Source organism: Tursiops truncatus, chromosome 9 (assembly GCF_011762595.2).
Source record: "Tursiops truncatus isolate mTurTru1 chromosome 9, mTurTru1.mat.Y, whole genome shotgun sequence".
Lineage (NCBI taxonomy): Eukaryota > Metazoa > Chordata > Mammalia > Artiodactyla > Delphinidae > Tursiops > Tursiops truncatus.
Window position 1 is genome coordinate 14,564,725 of NC_047042.1, and position 16,133 is coordinate 14,580,857.

General features: G+C 40.9%; 1 protein-coding gene across 2 annotated transcripts in view; it reads left to right on the top strand.

Moving 5' to 3' along the window:
• The window catches only part of AMPH (amphiphysin), a 183,361-nt gene that overhangs the window by 165,993 nt on the left and 1,235 nt on the right, over window positions 1-16,133 (top strand). The window contains exons 18-20 of one of the 2 annotated variants that reach the window (XM_033862882.2): window positions 7,841-8,050; window positions 9,787-10,026; window positions 12,355-12,456. In XM_033862882.2, coding sequence (XP_033718773.1) covers window positions 7,841-8,050; window positions 9,787-10,026; window positions 12,355-12,456 — 552 coding nt within the window. The remainder of the gene's footprint in view (window positions 1-7,840; window positions 8,051-9,786; window positions 10,027-12,354; window positions 12,457-16,133) is intronic. The other variant, XM_073809541.1, reaches the window with a different exon arrangement.

Consider the following 16,133-nt stretch of genomic DNA (forward strand, 5'->3'; position numbering starts at 1 on the left):
TGTTTTACTTACCAAGTCCAGGGACTAGTCAAAGGCTGTCCTATCAGAGGGTAGGCAGTTGGGTCTTCCACATGTGACAGTCAGCTGCTTACCTTTGCTCAAGATTCAGGCCTCCGACGGCCATCTGGCTGAGTCACAGTTTGCCCAAGGACATGCCTGTGGTTCTTGGCAGGGCCAGGGTTGGGAGTTTTGCCAACAGAGCATGAGGACATTTAGGTGATTTGCAGATCTCCGTTTTTTGGTTTAGTCTCTGGGTGTGTCTGGCAGCCCTGCCTCTGCCTTCTGCTAACCCCAGCCTGAGCCTGTTCACTAGAAGGCAGTTTGAGTAGTGGCAGCAAATGCTCAAAGATACCATAGCCAGGCAGGGTGAAATGTTTATTGTGGGGTAAAGGCATTTTCTGAAGAGCCTCTCTAACAAGTTCTTTGCAACCCCCATTGAAGCTGTGTTTTGTGGCTACTTCTGAAACTAATACTTGCTCACGTCCCAATCTCTGAGAGCGTACAACGCACAATATTTACCTTTGCTTATAAGGGTAAATCCACCTTTCCTGTGCATTTCTCCCATACACTTTGCAAATGAATCTCTAATTAAAACTTTAAGAATTTAATGTGTATGGTTATTAGATATTCTGCTATGACCTTAAAGGCCAAATTAACCCCAAATTCCTTAACTTTGGCATTTTAGCAGGAGATCTTAATTTTTAAGGAAAGTGTGGAGCTAAATTGGACAGATGTTGCCGTGGCAACGCTGCTGCCAGCAGCTGAGTTGCCCTGGGACCAGGCTGCTTAAGGCTTACGATGGGACTGCAGGCAATACTAGGAGAGTAGATTGAAAAAGATGATTGAGCTGAAGGTCAGGGGGAGAAAAACCCACTAAATTCCTTTATTAGAAAGGAAACGTATAGATTATCAAATGAAGTTTGTAATACCAGGAGCAACCTGTGAAGGGAACAGCATTGGAGGCACGGTGTTCCATGGGAGAGCTCACAGTACAGTCTTGCTGAAGGGGAATTATGACCTGCCATGTTTTAAGTGTAGTTTATGAGAGAAGGAGTACCGTCCACCAGACTGTGTCTTAGTGTAGGAACCTTCTCTTCTCTAGCTGCCTCTTAAGATTTTCTTTAAAATGGATCCTGAAGAGAATCCTGTGTTTTCATACAAATGCTTGGATCTTTGGACAAGTCAAGAGCTCATGTTGGATCCAGAACAAGGGCTGGGCAGGAAAAGGCCAGGATGGCCTGGAGCCAGGATTCACACTGTGAGATTCATCTCCCTTCATTACTTCCCAGAGGGACTCAGGGGTCACTCCAGCTCCAATGCTTGTTAGTGGGAGAGTCAGAACTAAAACCCAGGTCGCCAGCTCCATCTCTAGGATTACTGCCACTCCACCTTATTTCCTCCCTTGTAAAATGAGAACTCTGGGTTAAATGAGGCCTCCGGTCCTTCCAGCTGTGGAATCATATCAATCTCTAACTTGGGAACATAGCTAGGACTGCCCAAGTGCCCAGTTTCTAAGTGTTTTCAGTTGTAACTCTGCAGTGCACTGGATAACACCAGGAGATGGATTCATCTTCTTTTCCACTTTCCCATTCTGTACATATCTTTCTAAACAATGGAATTTACAGGACTACTGACAAAAATAATGGGGAGAAATTCTATTCAACCAATCTCTTCTTGATAGCTTTCGATTACACAATTTGTATCAAGTCAGAGGGATTTTACAACATGTTTGCTTAGGTGCCCAGAGACATCATGTCTACAAATAAAAATTTTATTTATAATCTACTATTCTCAACTTCAAAAAAATCTCAGCTTAAAAATTTTATTTATAATCTACAAATCTCAAAAAAAAATTTATTTATAATCTACAAATCCAAGAGTGTGAGTGAATGCATTGGCTGTAAGAACATGCTTGAATTCTTCAGCAAACACTGCTCGCTTGGGAGTTGTCAGTAGGACGTGGCAGGTCTGTGGAGGTGCCGGGTCTCAGGATCACTGTGGAACTCTGATTTAGAGGTGCGTTGCTTTCTTGGTTGCCATTTGGTGTGAAAAAACACAGAATTTAGAGTTAGACTGTTCCAATCCTGGTTTACGGACTGGGCAAGTCCCTAAGTATGAGTTGACTTGTGTAGAAAGCGAGACTATATCTAATAGGGCTGTTGGGTGAATAACATGCAATAAGTGTAAAACACCTGGGATAGCACCTGGAAAATTGTAGCGCCACAGTAAAGGTCAGTTTCCCCGACAGGCTACAGAATGTGCATATATTGAAACTGTCAAGCAGACACCTGTCTGTGGATCAGAATTATTACTCTCCATGTTTGGGATAAATTGGAAAGCCTAGAATTCAGTGGTCTTTTAGCCAAGTGCCTCCTGCCAAGAGCAAATGTCAGGAAGATGGCTACTCTCTGACGCAAGGGTAACCAAATTAAAAATATGTATTTCTTACATTCTTTACTTAGCATTTGTGTCATTTACCCCAGGAATATTTTAATGAAAATCAAAGGCATCCGGTGAGCACATAACTGAAGATTGTAAGACTGAAACAGAAAAAAAATAAATCACAAAATTTTACTAGATTCACTGTTATCAGTGTATTTTTTCATGTTAATGCTCTTTACGCTTAAATATACAAAGTGAGTCAAAGCATGAATAGTACTCAAAGTATTAGCCAAGCTCTGGAGAATTTTCCACAAACCAAGGCATGAACAGATCCCAAAAGCACGGTAACTGAGCCTGGCATAGAAAAATACGTGTCATCCATCCCACCCCAGATAGAAGACGCTGGTACCCAGCCCACCATGAGTGCGGGCACATCTCTCTGGAGCATCCAGGCCACCTGGGACCTACTGTCACTCTCACACCAACACATCCTTTGACACATGCATTTGGGGGATTTAAGACAGATGGCTGTGAAATGCTTACAATGTAATGCAGAGTGCAAAAGGCAGTGCTACCTTGACTACATACATGAATTCCCTGGACTTCATTAAGATGCAGATTCCAATTCAGTAGGTTTGGGGTGGGGCCTGAGACCCTGCATTTCTGACAAGCTCCTAGGTGATGCCTCTGCTACTAGCTGGGACCAAGGGTGCAACCGTAGATAGATAATCCCAGTTAAGTTCAAGCACGTGTGTCCATAGCAAAAAGATGTGTGGGAGAAAACACATCAAAATGTTAACGTTGGTCATAAAATGATGAGTACTTTGTTCTCTTTTTTACGCTCCCATGTTTTCCAAATTTTCTCTAATGACCACCATTTAATAAAAATACTAAAATTTTAAAAAGAAACTATATTGGATTAACACACATACACACAAACTAGAAACCAGCTAGTGTTCAATTATAGGAGAACTGTTAAATAAATTGTTAAATAGAGAAAACAAAGTGTTATATATCCACTAATATAATTTTTCCAAGAAACACAATCCATGTGTTCTAAGATAAACAAAGTCCCTATATGCACAGAAAATGAATAAAAATGTATCAAAATGGTACCATAAGTTGTTTACTTTGAAAACCATGGTATCTATTATTTTTTTATGCAGAAAAATACCTATTTTCAGAGGGCCTACCCTATAGGAATTTCATACTAGGGCATCTCTTCACTTTTCCTCATCCAGGTCAGTTACACAGTTGGCAAGCTGCTTTTCAGGCATTGTTCAGAGCTAATATTGCCAAGAAAACAAACCATGAATGAATAAAGTAAATCAATAAATTACACAAAGCCTGCGGATTACAAATTCTCCTGCTGCCACTCACAGCTCTTATCTGGGGTCTCAGCCCTTGTTGACCTGCTTCTAGGGCACCATCACCCAGAGGGACCGGTTAGTTTCTGTCACCCACTGTGTTCCCCTGCTGTGCAGGATACGGGGGCCATTGTTGCATTGCATTCATTTCATTCCGCTTGCAGGAAATCTCGCTAAGGCACGTAGGTGTTTGAAAAGACTCTGCCATGCATGCCATGACCATATTGCTTTCCACCAAGGGGATTGCTGAGGCAGAAGATTAAAAGGCAGTAAGAGCTATACACTGTGATAAAGTGAGAACCGCTCACCTTCTCAAAGAAGGTCCCCTGCAGATTCCTGTGATTTCTGTGTGATTAATGTGCAAATTGGCAATAGGGTGCATGTGATTCACGGACCTTGTGGATATGGTAAACAACCTGAGGGTAGGGAGAACTGTTTTTAGTCTTTTTTTGCATCAGATGATTTCCCACCATAAATCTATTTGGCGAACAGATAGTACAGTTTTGGAAGAAGATAATAGTGTTTCTCTTAAAATGTGTAGTGAAGAGAAAAATTTAGTAACGTTGAATATCAAAGGCTTGAAATACTTTCAGTAGTTTCAATACTCTGGTCTCCCTTTAAAAAAAAAAACAAAATACAGTCATTAGTCATTGTGGTTGCAGGTGTCTAGAGTCTAGGAAAGACTAAATTTAGAGTCTAAGTCTACATTAGCTAACAGATTGGAATGCATAAAAATAATCATAGAGGGATAACTCTGTCACTGAAAACCTTTTTAATCTGTTCTTGATTTATCTAGAGCTAACGCCTGATCTGAGCAAATGGATTCTATTTTCCATTGTATTATTATGTTGTTCTATTATTGCAGTCAGTAAATATGCACTGGAAATATTTTGGTAAGAGAAGAAAATATGGCACAGATTCCAGACATAAGGCGAGGGTCAGGGCATCCTTGATTTTTCAGAGGAGTGTTGGACAGAGGCCGAAAGATACAAGGGAGTACAGGTGGCGACGTCCTTCTCTGTTTCTATAATGTTCTTAAGGTCTGTAAAACCACAGTGTTAATTTCAGCTAGAAAAATAGGAATTCATTTCTAATGGACTCAGAGAAGGATGGAAGAGTGATCATTTCTTCCCTTTCCCAAGCAGGTCATTCAAAATGTTTGGCTTTTCCTGTCTGTAGTCAGTGCCATTTCCTTAGCACCTTGTCTTTATTAGCATTGTTACTTTCAATATTTTGGTGATTTATATCTGCCGTCATTCTTATCAACGATATTCCACCTGCTCCATCCGTTTTTTTGTGTGTGACAGGGGTCAGCTAAATTGCTGATATGCTAAAGCTGGGCTATTTGTTCCTTTGAGGTCAGCGAACCTCAGAGCACAGACAAGAGCCCTTGGTCTCCACCTGCTGGTGGCCGGCATCGCTGCAACCACCCTGTCAGGTGTAAATCAGATCCAGCCAATGAGGATGCCTATTAAAATTATTTAACAAAGGAGAGGTGATAACATGTATATCTTGCACTAGTAAAATCGGATACAACCAAACTGATGGTTGTAGAGAGCCATAGAGATAAATCGGGGACTCATTATTAACATTCTATCTGTATCGAGTTAAAAAATTACTTTTGGTAACCCCTCGATACTTCACAAAAATATATTCTCTTCGGGAGATACATCAATCCAGTTGAGGGTAAAATCCAATTACTAATAGTATGTGCTTGGAACATGTATGTAAGGAAGGGTTTATGTATGATAACTTGGAGGAGTAGCCTGTCAATACGATAATGCCTGCTTTTCCATCTGTAACACTGTGTCTGCGTGTATGTGTGTATGTAATGGTATTCACTGCTTGCCCATGCTGTCTGCATAGTATAGAGCCCGTCTGGTTCGAAGCTGTTGAAACCAGGGGGATGTTCACTCCATAGGTGTGATTTTTCCAGACAGATAGAAAGCATACATAACTTAGAATGATGACAGTACAACTTGTTTTCTACATTTGAGCTCATAAGCTCATTGCATGCACATGGTCTTTATGTATAGTTTCCGATGAGGAAGAAAATTCATTAGGTCCTTAGGATCCTGGAGAGAGCTTGTTGGTTTCTCCAACAGTAAAGCTAAGAGCAGTTGTTCATTACTCTTCTTAGAATTAAGATGCCCTCCTAATATATATTCTGAGTATTACTCTTTTAACAATGGTAACAAACATATACATAAAAAGACCCGTTTATGTAAAACAAGAGATGCAATTCTCTTAAATTTTTAAATCAACTTTTTATTATAGGAATTTTCAGTTATTCACCTAAATATAAATACCCCTGTTCCTGTTACCCCACTTCAGTAGTTATCAACGTGTATAATTCATCATAAATAAGTATATTACAATTCAGGTAGAAGGATTACTTTTCTGAAGTCATGTGCTTTAATGCCAGAGTAGAAAAAATAAATAAATGCCGTGTCATGGCCAGTGGCTGCATTTTGGATCGTTGCATACCGTGTAGAGAACCAAATTCTCATAATAGGAAATTCTCCTAAGAGAGGGAAGCAAATTTCTAAGAATATGAGTAATACTTATAACAAATACTCCACTGTTAGCATTATTTTTCATTTCTAAAGTAAAATGCGGCAGAAAAATGTATTCTGCAACAGGTTATTTATTTATTTTTCTTTTTTTTAATTGAAGTATAGTTTGTTTACAATGTTGTGTTCGTTTCCAGTGTACAGCAAAGTGGTTCAGTTATACATATATATATGTGTGTATTCTTTTTCAGATTCTTTTCCTTTATAGATTATTACAAGATACTGAGTATAGTTCCCTGTGCTATACAGTAGGTCCTTGTTGGTTATCTAATTTCTGTTTAGTAGTGTGTATACTGCAATGGGTTATTTTTATAAATAAAAGTAAATTTGAGTCAGAAGAAAGTAGTTATTTTAAAAAATGCCCGGCTGTGACTGGAGGTGTGTAGCTCAGAGTCTCCACGTCCCATTTCTGAGGCCCGATTGGCAGGCACTCTCCATCACCCTTTTCAGTATTCTGGGTTTGACAGTTAATATCTGCAACATCAGAGCTTTCCTAACTTAGTAGGACAGACTGGGTGGAATTTATTCAATAAAGAAAAGGAACGGCTAATGCTAATCACATCAGCTATCAAGATCAGTTTTTGAAAGATGCGTCCTGAGTGTATTATATAAGATCAAGCTACAATTCTCCTTCTGTCTCAGTCTTTCCGATTTGAAGCTCTCAAATCACGTCTGCCAAACTGATGTGAGAGTCTGGTTCAAGACTTGGACTCCATAGCCGATCTGTGCAAAACTAAAACTTCTGATTGCACTTTATTTCATTATTACAAGTTTTAAATACTATCCAAAGCTCTTCTGACTGCGTTCCAACCTTAGAAACAAAATTCTCTTTTTTTCTGTCTTGCTTTTCTCAGTAAAGGACCCAGAGTCTGATTTGATTTTTGGATTATATTGCATATTTGATGACAAAAATGATTTTCCCTTCATTCTCAAGAGGTCTCATTGAGAAAGTTCCTACTTTTTTTTTTTTTTTTCATGACTGTGATTTAGCTTCTGGGACCTTTCCCCATGAAGATTTGAAAGTTCATACTAAAATACAGTTTTTCTAAATTCTGACTTTGTGCGATGAGGGTAATTTTAAGTGGCTTTCTTCCATGACCCAGGTAGTATCGGGCCCGGGCCCCTTCCATTTCATCACTCAGATAGCCTCTACAGCCTTGCTGCCCTCTGCTTTCAGCCAGCAGAGCTAGAAAGAGCTTGAGGAGGGGACCACGCACACCTCAAAAGCCATGTCTCAGGAGTGGCGTGTGTCACTTCCATTCAAATTCCATGTGCTACACCCAACTGCAAGGAAAGCTGAGGAATGCAGCGTTGTTGGGGGCCGGGAGGGAGAGGAGTCGGGGTTTTGTGGAGCAAATGGCAGACTCTGGTGTATCTGCATCTGGGGCTTCAGGACATGACAAAAAAAGCCTGGAAGTCTGATGGCCTCAGAGGAGGGGACAGACGTGAAAGGGCTGAGTCTGACTCTTACTGAGGCCCCTGGAGACAGACACAGCTTGTTTGGTTTCTGGCTTACAGCTCATCCCTGCAACGGATGCTGATGTGACGGCTGGGACCTTGTTGCCGGCAGCCGAGGGGGGCCCCGTGGGGGAAGCAGAGACAGAGAAGGTGACTCTTCCTGCTGGAGAAGGAGCGAGTTCAGAGGAGGCCAAGATTGACACCGAAGCCACAGAGGCTGTAGATGGTGACAGACCTCAACCGGTAGAAACAGAAGCAGCAGCAATTCAGGTACATGTCCTAGTAAATGGAGGTTCTAGGGAGGTAACGCCCATTGAAATCCTCTGTCTGTTGGTTAATGGTGGTACCTCTTTTGAATGTGGAGTTGTGGACAGTTGGTAGCCATTCTGTGGCATTGCATTCCACCAAAACGAAATACTCGATTCTCAGGAAGAGTGGCCTCAGCATTCTCTCTGTATCAGCATCGTGAGGCTCCACATGGGCCCCTATTGCTCTGGCGGACTGGGCTTAAGCACAGGTAGGGGCAAAGGAAACCGTGGAATAACGTGATGGAGAAAAGGAGTGAAGCACGGTGAAAAGGACGAGAATGGGGGAAGGAGGAAGAGAATATGATAGAACAAATACAGGGTTGTTGGATGCAGTGAGAAAATAGCTAGAAAGTGCTTAGCCAGGTACCAGGCACATGGTGAGAAGCCCGCATGAGGAGTTATATTACTGTAATTACTGTTTTGTGGTCATTATTTTTATTAGAGTGCCCCAAACTCACCATTAGGCTCCTTTCACCAAAAGCCCACCCCTGTGTTGCACTTTCAAAAGAAAATGGGTCATCGATACGTATATGAAGTTGGAGTTACCCAAGCTCTTCCTTTCTTTTGAGAAACATTCAAAGGCAACAAATGGGGAGCCTCAAACCCAGGAGCCAAAGCAGGACAGCTCTTCTCAAGCCCGTGTTCTTTGCTCTTCTAAGTAGAAACAGAGAAGAGTTGGTTTCATGTGAGGCTTTGCTTTTTCCTGATTATTTTACTCATAATAAATTTCCAGTAACCTCTCCAGAGTTATTTAAAGCTTGAAATTGAATGAGCCCTTCAAACAGCAGGTAGCAGTACTACTTAGAGAAACAACTCAAACATATATGCCGTTTTGTCCGTAGATTTTCTTTGTCACAATGCCAGGCATATTCCTGTACGTATTGCTGTGCTTGTTGAAAGAGTGTATTGTTTTCTCCAAATTGAAGAACGGAGGTGCCTGTGTCCGCTGATACCTGAGGATGTAGCGAACTTGATGTCCAGGCTTCCATTATGCTAGAGGAATTCCCCTCAGTGCTTATCTTTGTTGAAAAATGAAAGAGAGATCCTGATCCTTTGGTTCTGCTTTTCCCCCAGACAACACAGTATTTAGAGTGCTTGGTGGGACTTGTCGTCCCTCAAGTTGTCACTGCAGTGTGGGCTCCGATGATAATCAACAAGCAAAGGACAGGCAGATTATCTCCAAACACAGGTCACCAGATCTTTATCAACAATAGGATTTCAAGGAGAAAAGCAGTCACAGGAGGTGAAATGTCAGTTTCAAGCGAGGGTTACTATTCAGTGGGACAAGAACGGACCACTGCGAAAATGAGAGCATCCTTAGAGTCCTACTACATTCCCTTTCAGGATCGTCCCCCCACTCCCGTGGTGACTCGCCCTCTCTCCCCGAAGCCTCCTATCCCACTTCCCAGTTTCCCTAGTAACCTCACTCTTACCAAACTGCCTGGTTGTTCAAGGATCCAGAAATTAGTCCTACTAAGGGCTTCTGTCTCAGGAGAGATAGAAAGGAAGCCATGTCGGGAGGAAGGTGCCGCAAGGTGGAAGGGCCAAAGGCCAGAATAAGGGAACAGCAGGCATTTAGCTGGATGGGGGAGGTGGGGACAGTGGAGCCAGGCAGCGTGGGGTGGGGTAGTGGCCACTCTTGGAGGGTATAGAAGTCTTCTTTCCCAGTCGCTGCCAACCACATTTTTCTTCCTTTAGGAGAAGGTCATTCCTTCGGTGGTCATAGAGCCCGCCTCCAACAATGAAGGGGAGGGAGAACACGAAGACACCATGGGTGCAGAGTCCAAGGAGGCAACTGTTGACGCGGCTCTCCCGGGCTCCACCGGCGAGACACCAGCGCTGGCCTCGGAGGAGCAGGAGGCGGGCAAGGCCCCCCAGCCGGCCGCCCCCTCCGCAAGTGAGGCCTTCCAGGAAGGGCCTCCCGGTTTCCTCTACAAGGTCTTAACATTTCTTCTTTTTATTTTGCTTTCTTTTTCTTATTCAATGTCAGGAAAATGTAATAGAAAAATCTGTCACTTTGGATGGAGAACAGAGTGTAATTAAATTTAGCCCTACTTGAGAACTGTGTTGCATTTGATTTGCAGTTAACTGAGGTTCATTGGGTAAATGATATGCCCCTTGGTAGTGAATGGGTGGATTTCTTCTTGGTAGTGAATGGGTGTGTCCTCCCGAGCGCCCCCTAGAGCCCAGGGCTTGAAATCACCCGTGTGCTCATCTGGTCCCCCATAGAGGGCAGGGTACATGAATTGTTCAGTCAGCTCTGGCACCTTGTTGTAGTGCATGGCACAGAGTAGGGAGTCAATAACTATTTTGAAAGTTAATAACTATCTTAATGGGCTTCCACGATAAGGATAAAAAATAATGGCAAAGGGGCTTCCCTGGTGGCGCAGTGGTTGAGAGTCTGCCTGCCGATGCAGGGGACACGGGTTCTTGCCCCGGTCCGGGAAGATCCCACATACCGCGGAGCGGCTGGGCCCGTGAGCCATGGCCACTGAGCCTGCGCGTCCGGAGCCTGTGCTCCGCAACGGGAGAGGCCATAACAGTGAGAGGCCCGCGTACTGCAAAAAATAAATAAATAATAATAATAATAATGACAAGAAGGTTTTGCTCAGAGAGGCCATCAAATGGCTACTAAAGTCTTCATAAATGGAAGGGTGCATACCAGAAACCCAGTAAATACCTAATACTTAAGCCTAATACCCTAGTTTAAGCCAGGGGTTAAAGGCAGATAATCCTACCTAACAGAATATAGTTGGAATGTTAATTTGCATGTTTGATTTTGCATTTCCTAATCCAGCTCTTTGTCTTTTACCAAGTGTTAACTCCATGTGCGTTTGTCGTAGTGGGATTGAGTAGAATCCTCTTCTTCTCTCTCTGCTCATTAGAAAGTAACTGCTACCTTGTCACCTCCAGTGGGTCCAGGTGGGATTGATGAATGAATTAATGTGGAGAAAAAAGCTAGACTTGTGGCCAGTGAGGACATGTGTCCCACTGGGTTCTGTTTTAAGAAGAGGACATGAAATCAAGGGGGCAGGTGCCATGCAAAGCCAGGCCTGGCTGGGTCCCTCCCTGGCTTTGCCCACTAGCTGCAGTGTGGGCTGGGGAATTGCACTTACCCTCTCTCTGGGCTTCAGTTTTCTCATCAGAAAAATGAATTTCATAGTCATTTCCAGCTCTGACATGTTATGATTCTGTATGCAAAATACACAACTTAAAAGCCAGGTGTTTAATCTTGGCAGTGGGGTTGAGGCGAGGGATATGGGAGAGAGAAAACTGGCCATGACTAAATCATTATCCAAGCTGGATGATGAGTCCATGGGGGTTCATTATAGTACTCTTTCTCCTTTTGCTTTTAAAAAATTTTCTATAATCAAATTTTAAAGAAATCTTTCAAAAAAAATGGGAAAGAAGGATGGTGGGTTAAGACAGATGTTGTTAAAAGATGCAAACTTGCAGCAAGTAGTAAAGTAGACCTAGAGATCTAATCCATGCTGAATATAGATGACACTGTTGTATTATAGTCATCAAACCTGCTAAGAGACTAGAACTTAATTAACCCAACCACTAAAAAGAAATGATAATTATGTAACCTGATCAGGAGCTAGCTAGGCTACAGTGGCAATCATATTACCATATATAAATGTATCAAATTAACACGGTGTATACCTTAAATTATACAATGTCACATGTCAAATACATTTCAGTTAAAAACCAGAAAAAGAGAGAAGGGAAAGAAACAGATTGTCATGGTTTAAAAGGTAAGATAGGGAAGGAAGTTTGCTTATAAAGAAATTGATCACAGGCTTAATTAGTAATTCCTATATAACATGCAAGCTCTCAATTATTATTTTACAGAAGCTGGGGCTAGAGGAACTTTTCACTAGGTATCTTTACTTCAGGTTAAAAAACAAACAGTAACAAAACGTTGATGATAATACAATGCAAATCTCTAACAAAAATATGATGTATTAAAATTTCATTAATGCGCTACATTTTAGTTCTTGCAGAAGGCATTGCTTTACTAAATATACATTCAAGTGGCCTCAGTATCAGTCTGTAAGACTCGGATATTTTAAGTAAACAGAGACTAGGATTTCTTTTCTGTCTTCAGCGGCCTTCTTCCTTGGGGTGTGACTCATCTTCATCCTATTTTATCCAGCTTGGAGATGCTTCTTAGAGAACCTGCTGATAATCTGGCTGAGACACTTTAATTCTACATCTCCTTTTCTTTCTAAAATGAATCGGTTCTCTTACAATCTCTTGCAGGTGGAAACACTGCATGATTTCGAGGCAGCAAATTCTGATGAGCTTACCTTACAAAGGGGTGACGTGGTGTTGGTTGTGCCCTCAGATTCGGAAGCTGACCAGGTAAAGGATGAGAGTGGAAAGTACTGCAGGCTGTATTGGTTTTTCCTGAGAGTCAGTTGGGCACAGTGACTTCCTGAAGACGTTTCTACCTTCTGAGATGCTGTGTGACAGTTCTGAAAAGGGCTTAAGGTCACAGCATCACTAACTAGATTTTTAGGACACTTCTTTTGGGATGCCACTGGGATGCTATTATATATATATTTTTAATACAAATAGATGACAAAGCATAAATTACCAATATCAGGCAAAAGTGTCTAGGTATCTGAAAATCATTAAACACCTCATTATAAACTTAGGAAAATATGTAAAATATATATCAAATATATTTTATACTTATAAAATATATTATAAAATATAAATTTATATATATATTTGCATTAACCATAGGTTATCTTTTAAAGAAATAAAGAGAAAAAAAGCTAGTCTTTTATATTTACCAACATGTTTGCCATTTCCAGTGCTCTGATTTCTTCCTATAGATCTGAGTCCTAGAGTGCTGATCTAGCAGTAAATCCTCTCAGCATCTGTTTACATGACGTTTATTTGTTGCCTTTATTCATGTTTATTTTTAAAGATTTTTCACTAGAGGAAGAATTCTGAGTTGGATTTTTTTTTTCTTTCAACTCGTTAAAGATGTTACTCCATTGTTTTCTGCTCTCTCTGATTTATATTAGAAGTCAGCTGTAATTTGTTTAACCTTGTTTCTCAGGATACACTGTGTACTCAGTATACACTGTGTATACTCAGTATACACCTGAGTACTTTTTAGAATTTCTCTGTGTCTTTGGTTTTCATCAGTTCAGCTCTAATGTGCTTAGGTGTTATTTTTTTTATAGGTTTCATGCTTGGGGTTCATGAGCTCCTTAGACTTGTATCTTGATTTTTTTTTTATTACTTTCGGAAGATTTTTGGCTATTATTTCCTAATTTTTCGCTCTCTTTCACCTCTTTTTCCTCTGTCTCCAACTATATATATGTTGGACTTCTTGATGTCTAAGACTCTGGGTTTTTTGTTCAGTATTTACTCCTCTTTTTACTCACATTGGATAATTTCCATTGATCTTCTTTGAGTACAGTGAGCCTTCTGCTGTGTTGAATTTGTTGTTAATCTGATCTTGGGAATTTTTAATTTCAGGTATTACTTACACAGGTCTATAATTTCTATGTTTTCTTTTATATAGTTTCTGTTTTTTGCTGAGGTTTTCCCATCTATTCTCATTATTACCATCTTTCAGTTTAAGTACTTGAACCGAGTTACAATAGCTGCTTTAAATTTCTTAGTAGTTCTCTCTTTCAAGATAGTAGTTCTGGGCTTCCCTGGTGGCGCAGTGGATGAGAGTCCACCTCCCGATGCAGGGAACGCGGGTTCGTGCCCGGTCCGGGAAGATCCCACATGCCGCGGAGCGGCTAGGCCCGTGAGTCATGGCCGCTGAGCCTGTGCGTCGGAGCCTGTGCTCCGCAACGGGAGAGGCCACAACAGTGAGAGGCCCGCGTACCGAAGATAGTAGTTCTCTCTTTCAAGATATTCTCCATAAAAGTACTTCTCTGAATGCCCTGCGTCACCCAGACTGAGGCTGATCCTCAGGGAGAAAGCTCTATTAGCAGATCTCACCCAATGCAGTTTCAAGGGTCAAATATCCCCCAATTTCTACCTGTTTTTGGTCATCCTCAGTGCCTTCAAATAGTTGTTATACATGCACAACTCCGTTATTTGTCAGATTCTAATATATAAACTTATATTTTATAGCTGTCATTTCTAAATATAAATAGTTGCATTTCTGTATGCATATGTATATATAACTACATATAAATATCTAGTTGTTCTAGTTGTTTATAACTGTTCTATGCAAAAGCATTTGTCTGATACCAGCTATTTTGCCACTACCAAAACTGGAAATCTTTAGTCTACCCCATGTTTTAAGCAGTTAAAGTTTAATTTTCTATATTTTCCTCACTAAAGATTGATATTAACTATGATTCTTCACTTTATAAGTTGCATTTCAGAATGTATGTGTTGGAATATATCTTGATTATGGCTTTGTGCCAGCCCTTTATTTTTATTTTTATTGAAACTATTTTAAAATGAGTGACTCCACTTGGCTGCATTAGATTTTTCACCTGCTGTAAATAAAGTCAAATATAGACACTTGAGGGGGAAATATGACCTTTTATATGTCTACTAGAGGTTTAGAAAATATTTAGCTATCATCTTTTACTCTAAGTATAACTTTGTCCTTCGCATACATAACATCATAATTTTATAGAGGTCACTTTTCCTCGTCAGCTAGGATTTTATCAGTTATTTTATTGAATCATCTTTTTTCTCAGTGTTATTTTTTTCTGCCTTCAAGTATTGGCCTGTCTAAATGCTTATATTTCTTGTCTATATAGCAGCATCAGTTTATGGTCTCAGATTATATCAAAGGGAATGTATTCAGCTTCTTTATTTAATTTTTGAGACCTTGTTTTATCTGATGTACTTGAACTATATTGGGGGTTGGTTCAGATTAAATCCGGCTATCCCTCATTTTAAGTGAGATCTCTTTCCTGCATTGGTTAACATAATAAAGGCAGTCATTTCCCTCTCAGTTTCACTTCATACGGTCTGTGTGTTTAAAATAGATCCTTCAACTCAGCTTTTCCCAGCTAGACTCTGCTTATCTCCAGAAGGCCAAGGGCAGATGGCAACCTCTGTCTCTCAGTTTTACGTTTGGTCTCCCGTGCTGTATGACCGTGCACGGATGGGTTCTTTAAACTTTCCGTGGTTAACTATCTTCATTTTTGTGAGGTCACGCCTATATGATAGAGAAATGTTTTTGAGGAGTAATTTACAAAGACTCTACAAATGTTGCCAGCGAGAATGTCATGACATCAAACAGCTTTGTAGTTTATATAAACTTGAAAAACCACAAACACGATAGTGATATCAGGCGACACATATCGAGCTGTTAGTATTTGGTAAGGCTTGTATATGGTGGTTTATTTCAGTAACATGATACGAGCTGGCAGACAGAGTTCCTTCTTATAAGCAAGTGGTTGAGGATGAAATAAAAGACCTTCCATGGCCTTGTCAGCACTATATTCCAGCCCACTGGTCCTCAAGCCTTTTTTTCACTGTGATCCACAGGACAGGAAATGGTCCTGTGTGTGATGTTTTCACCCGGTGTTCCTCTCTTTGCACTGGCTATAACCCTTCCTCCCTCCCTCCCTCCCTCCCTCCCTCCCTCCCACACTGCTCGGCTTGTGGGATCTTAGTTCCCTGACCAGGGTTTGAACCCCGGCCCTCGGCAGTGAGAGCACGCAGTCCTAACCACTGGACTGCCAGGGAATTCCCTGCACTGGCTATAATTCTAATTCTTTCCTCTTCCTTAAGGACTTACGTCATAATCCAGTTAGCATCAATTAACTATACTTTATACAAAATTATAATATTAATATTAACCTTCAATTAACAATATACATAAAACAATTTCAAATGTTTACTCCTTTTTTTTTTTTTAACTAACAACTTACTTGGGACAAGCCTTCCCCCTGAGCTCAGCACACCTGTTTACATGTAATGCATCATCCTCGTGCAGGACCACAATGCTCATTAAACCCATTATTTTATTAATCTTTGGCAATGCCGATTTTTCCAGTAGTTTGTTGGACTCTGAAAGCGCTGTCTTTGTCTTGTAG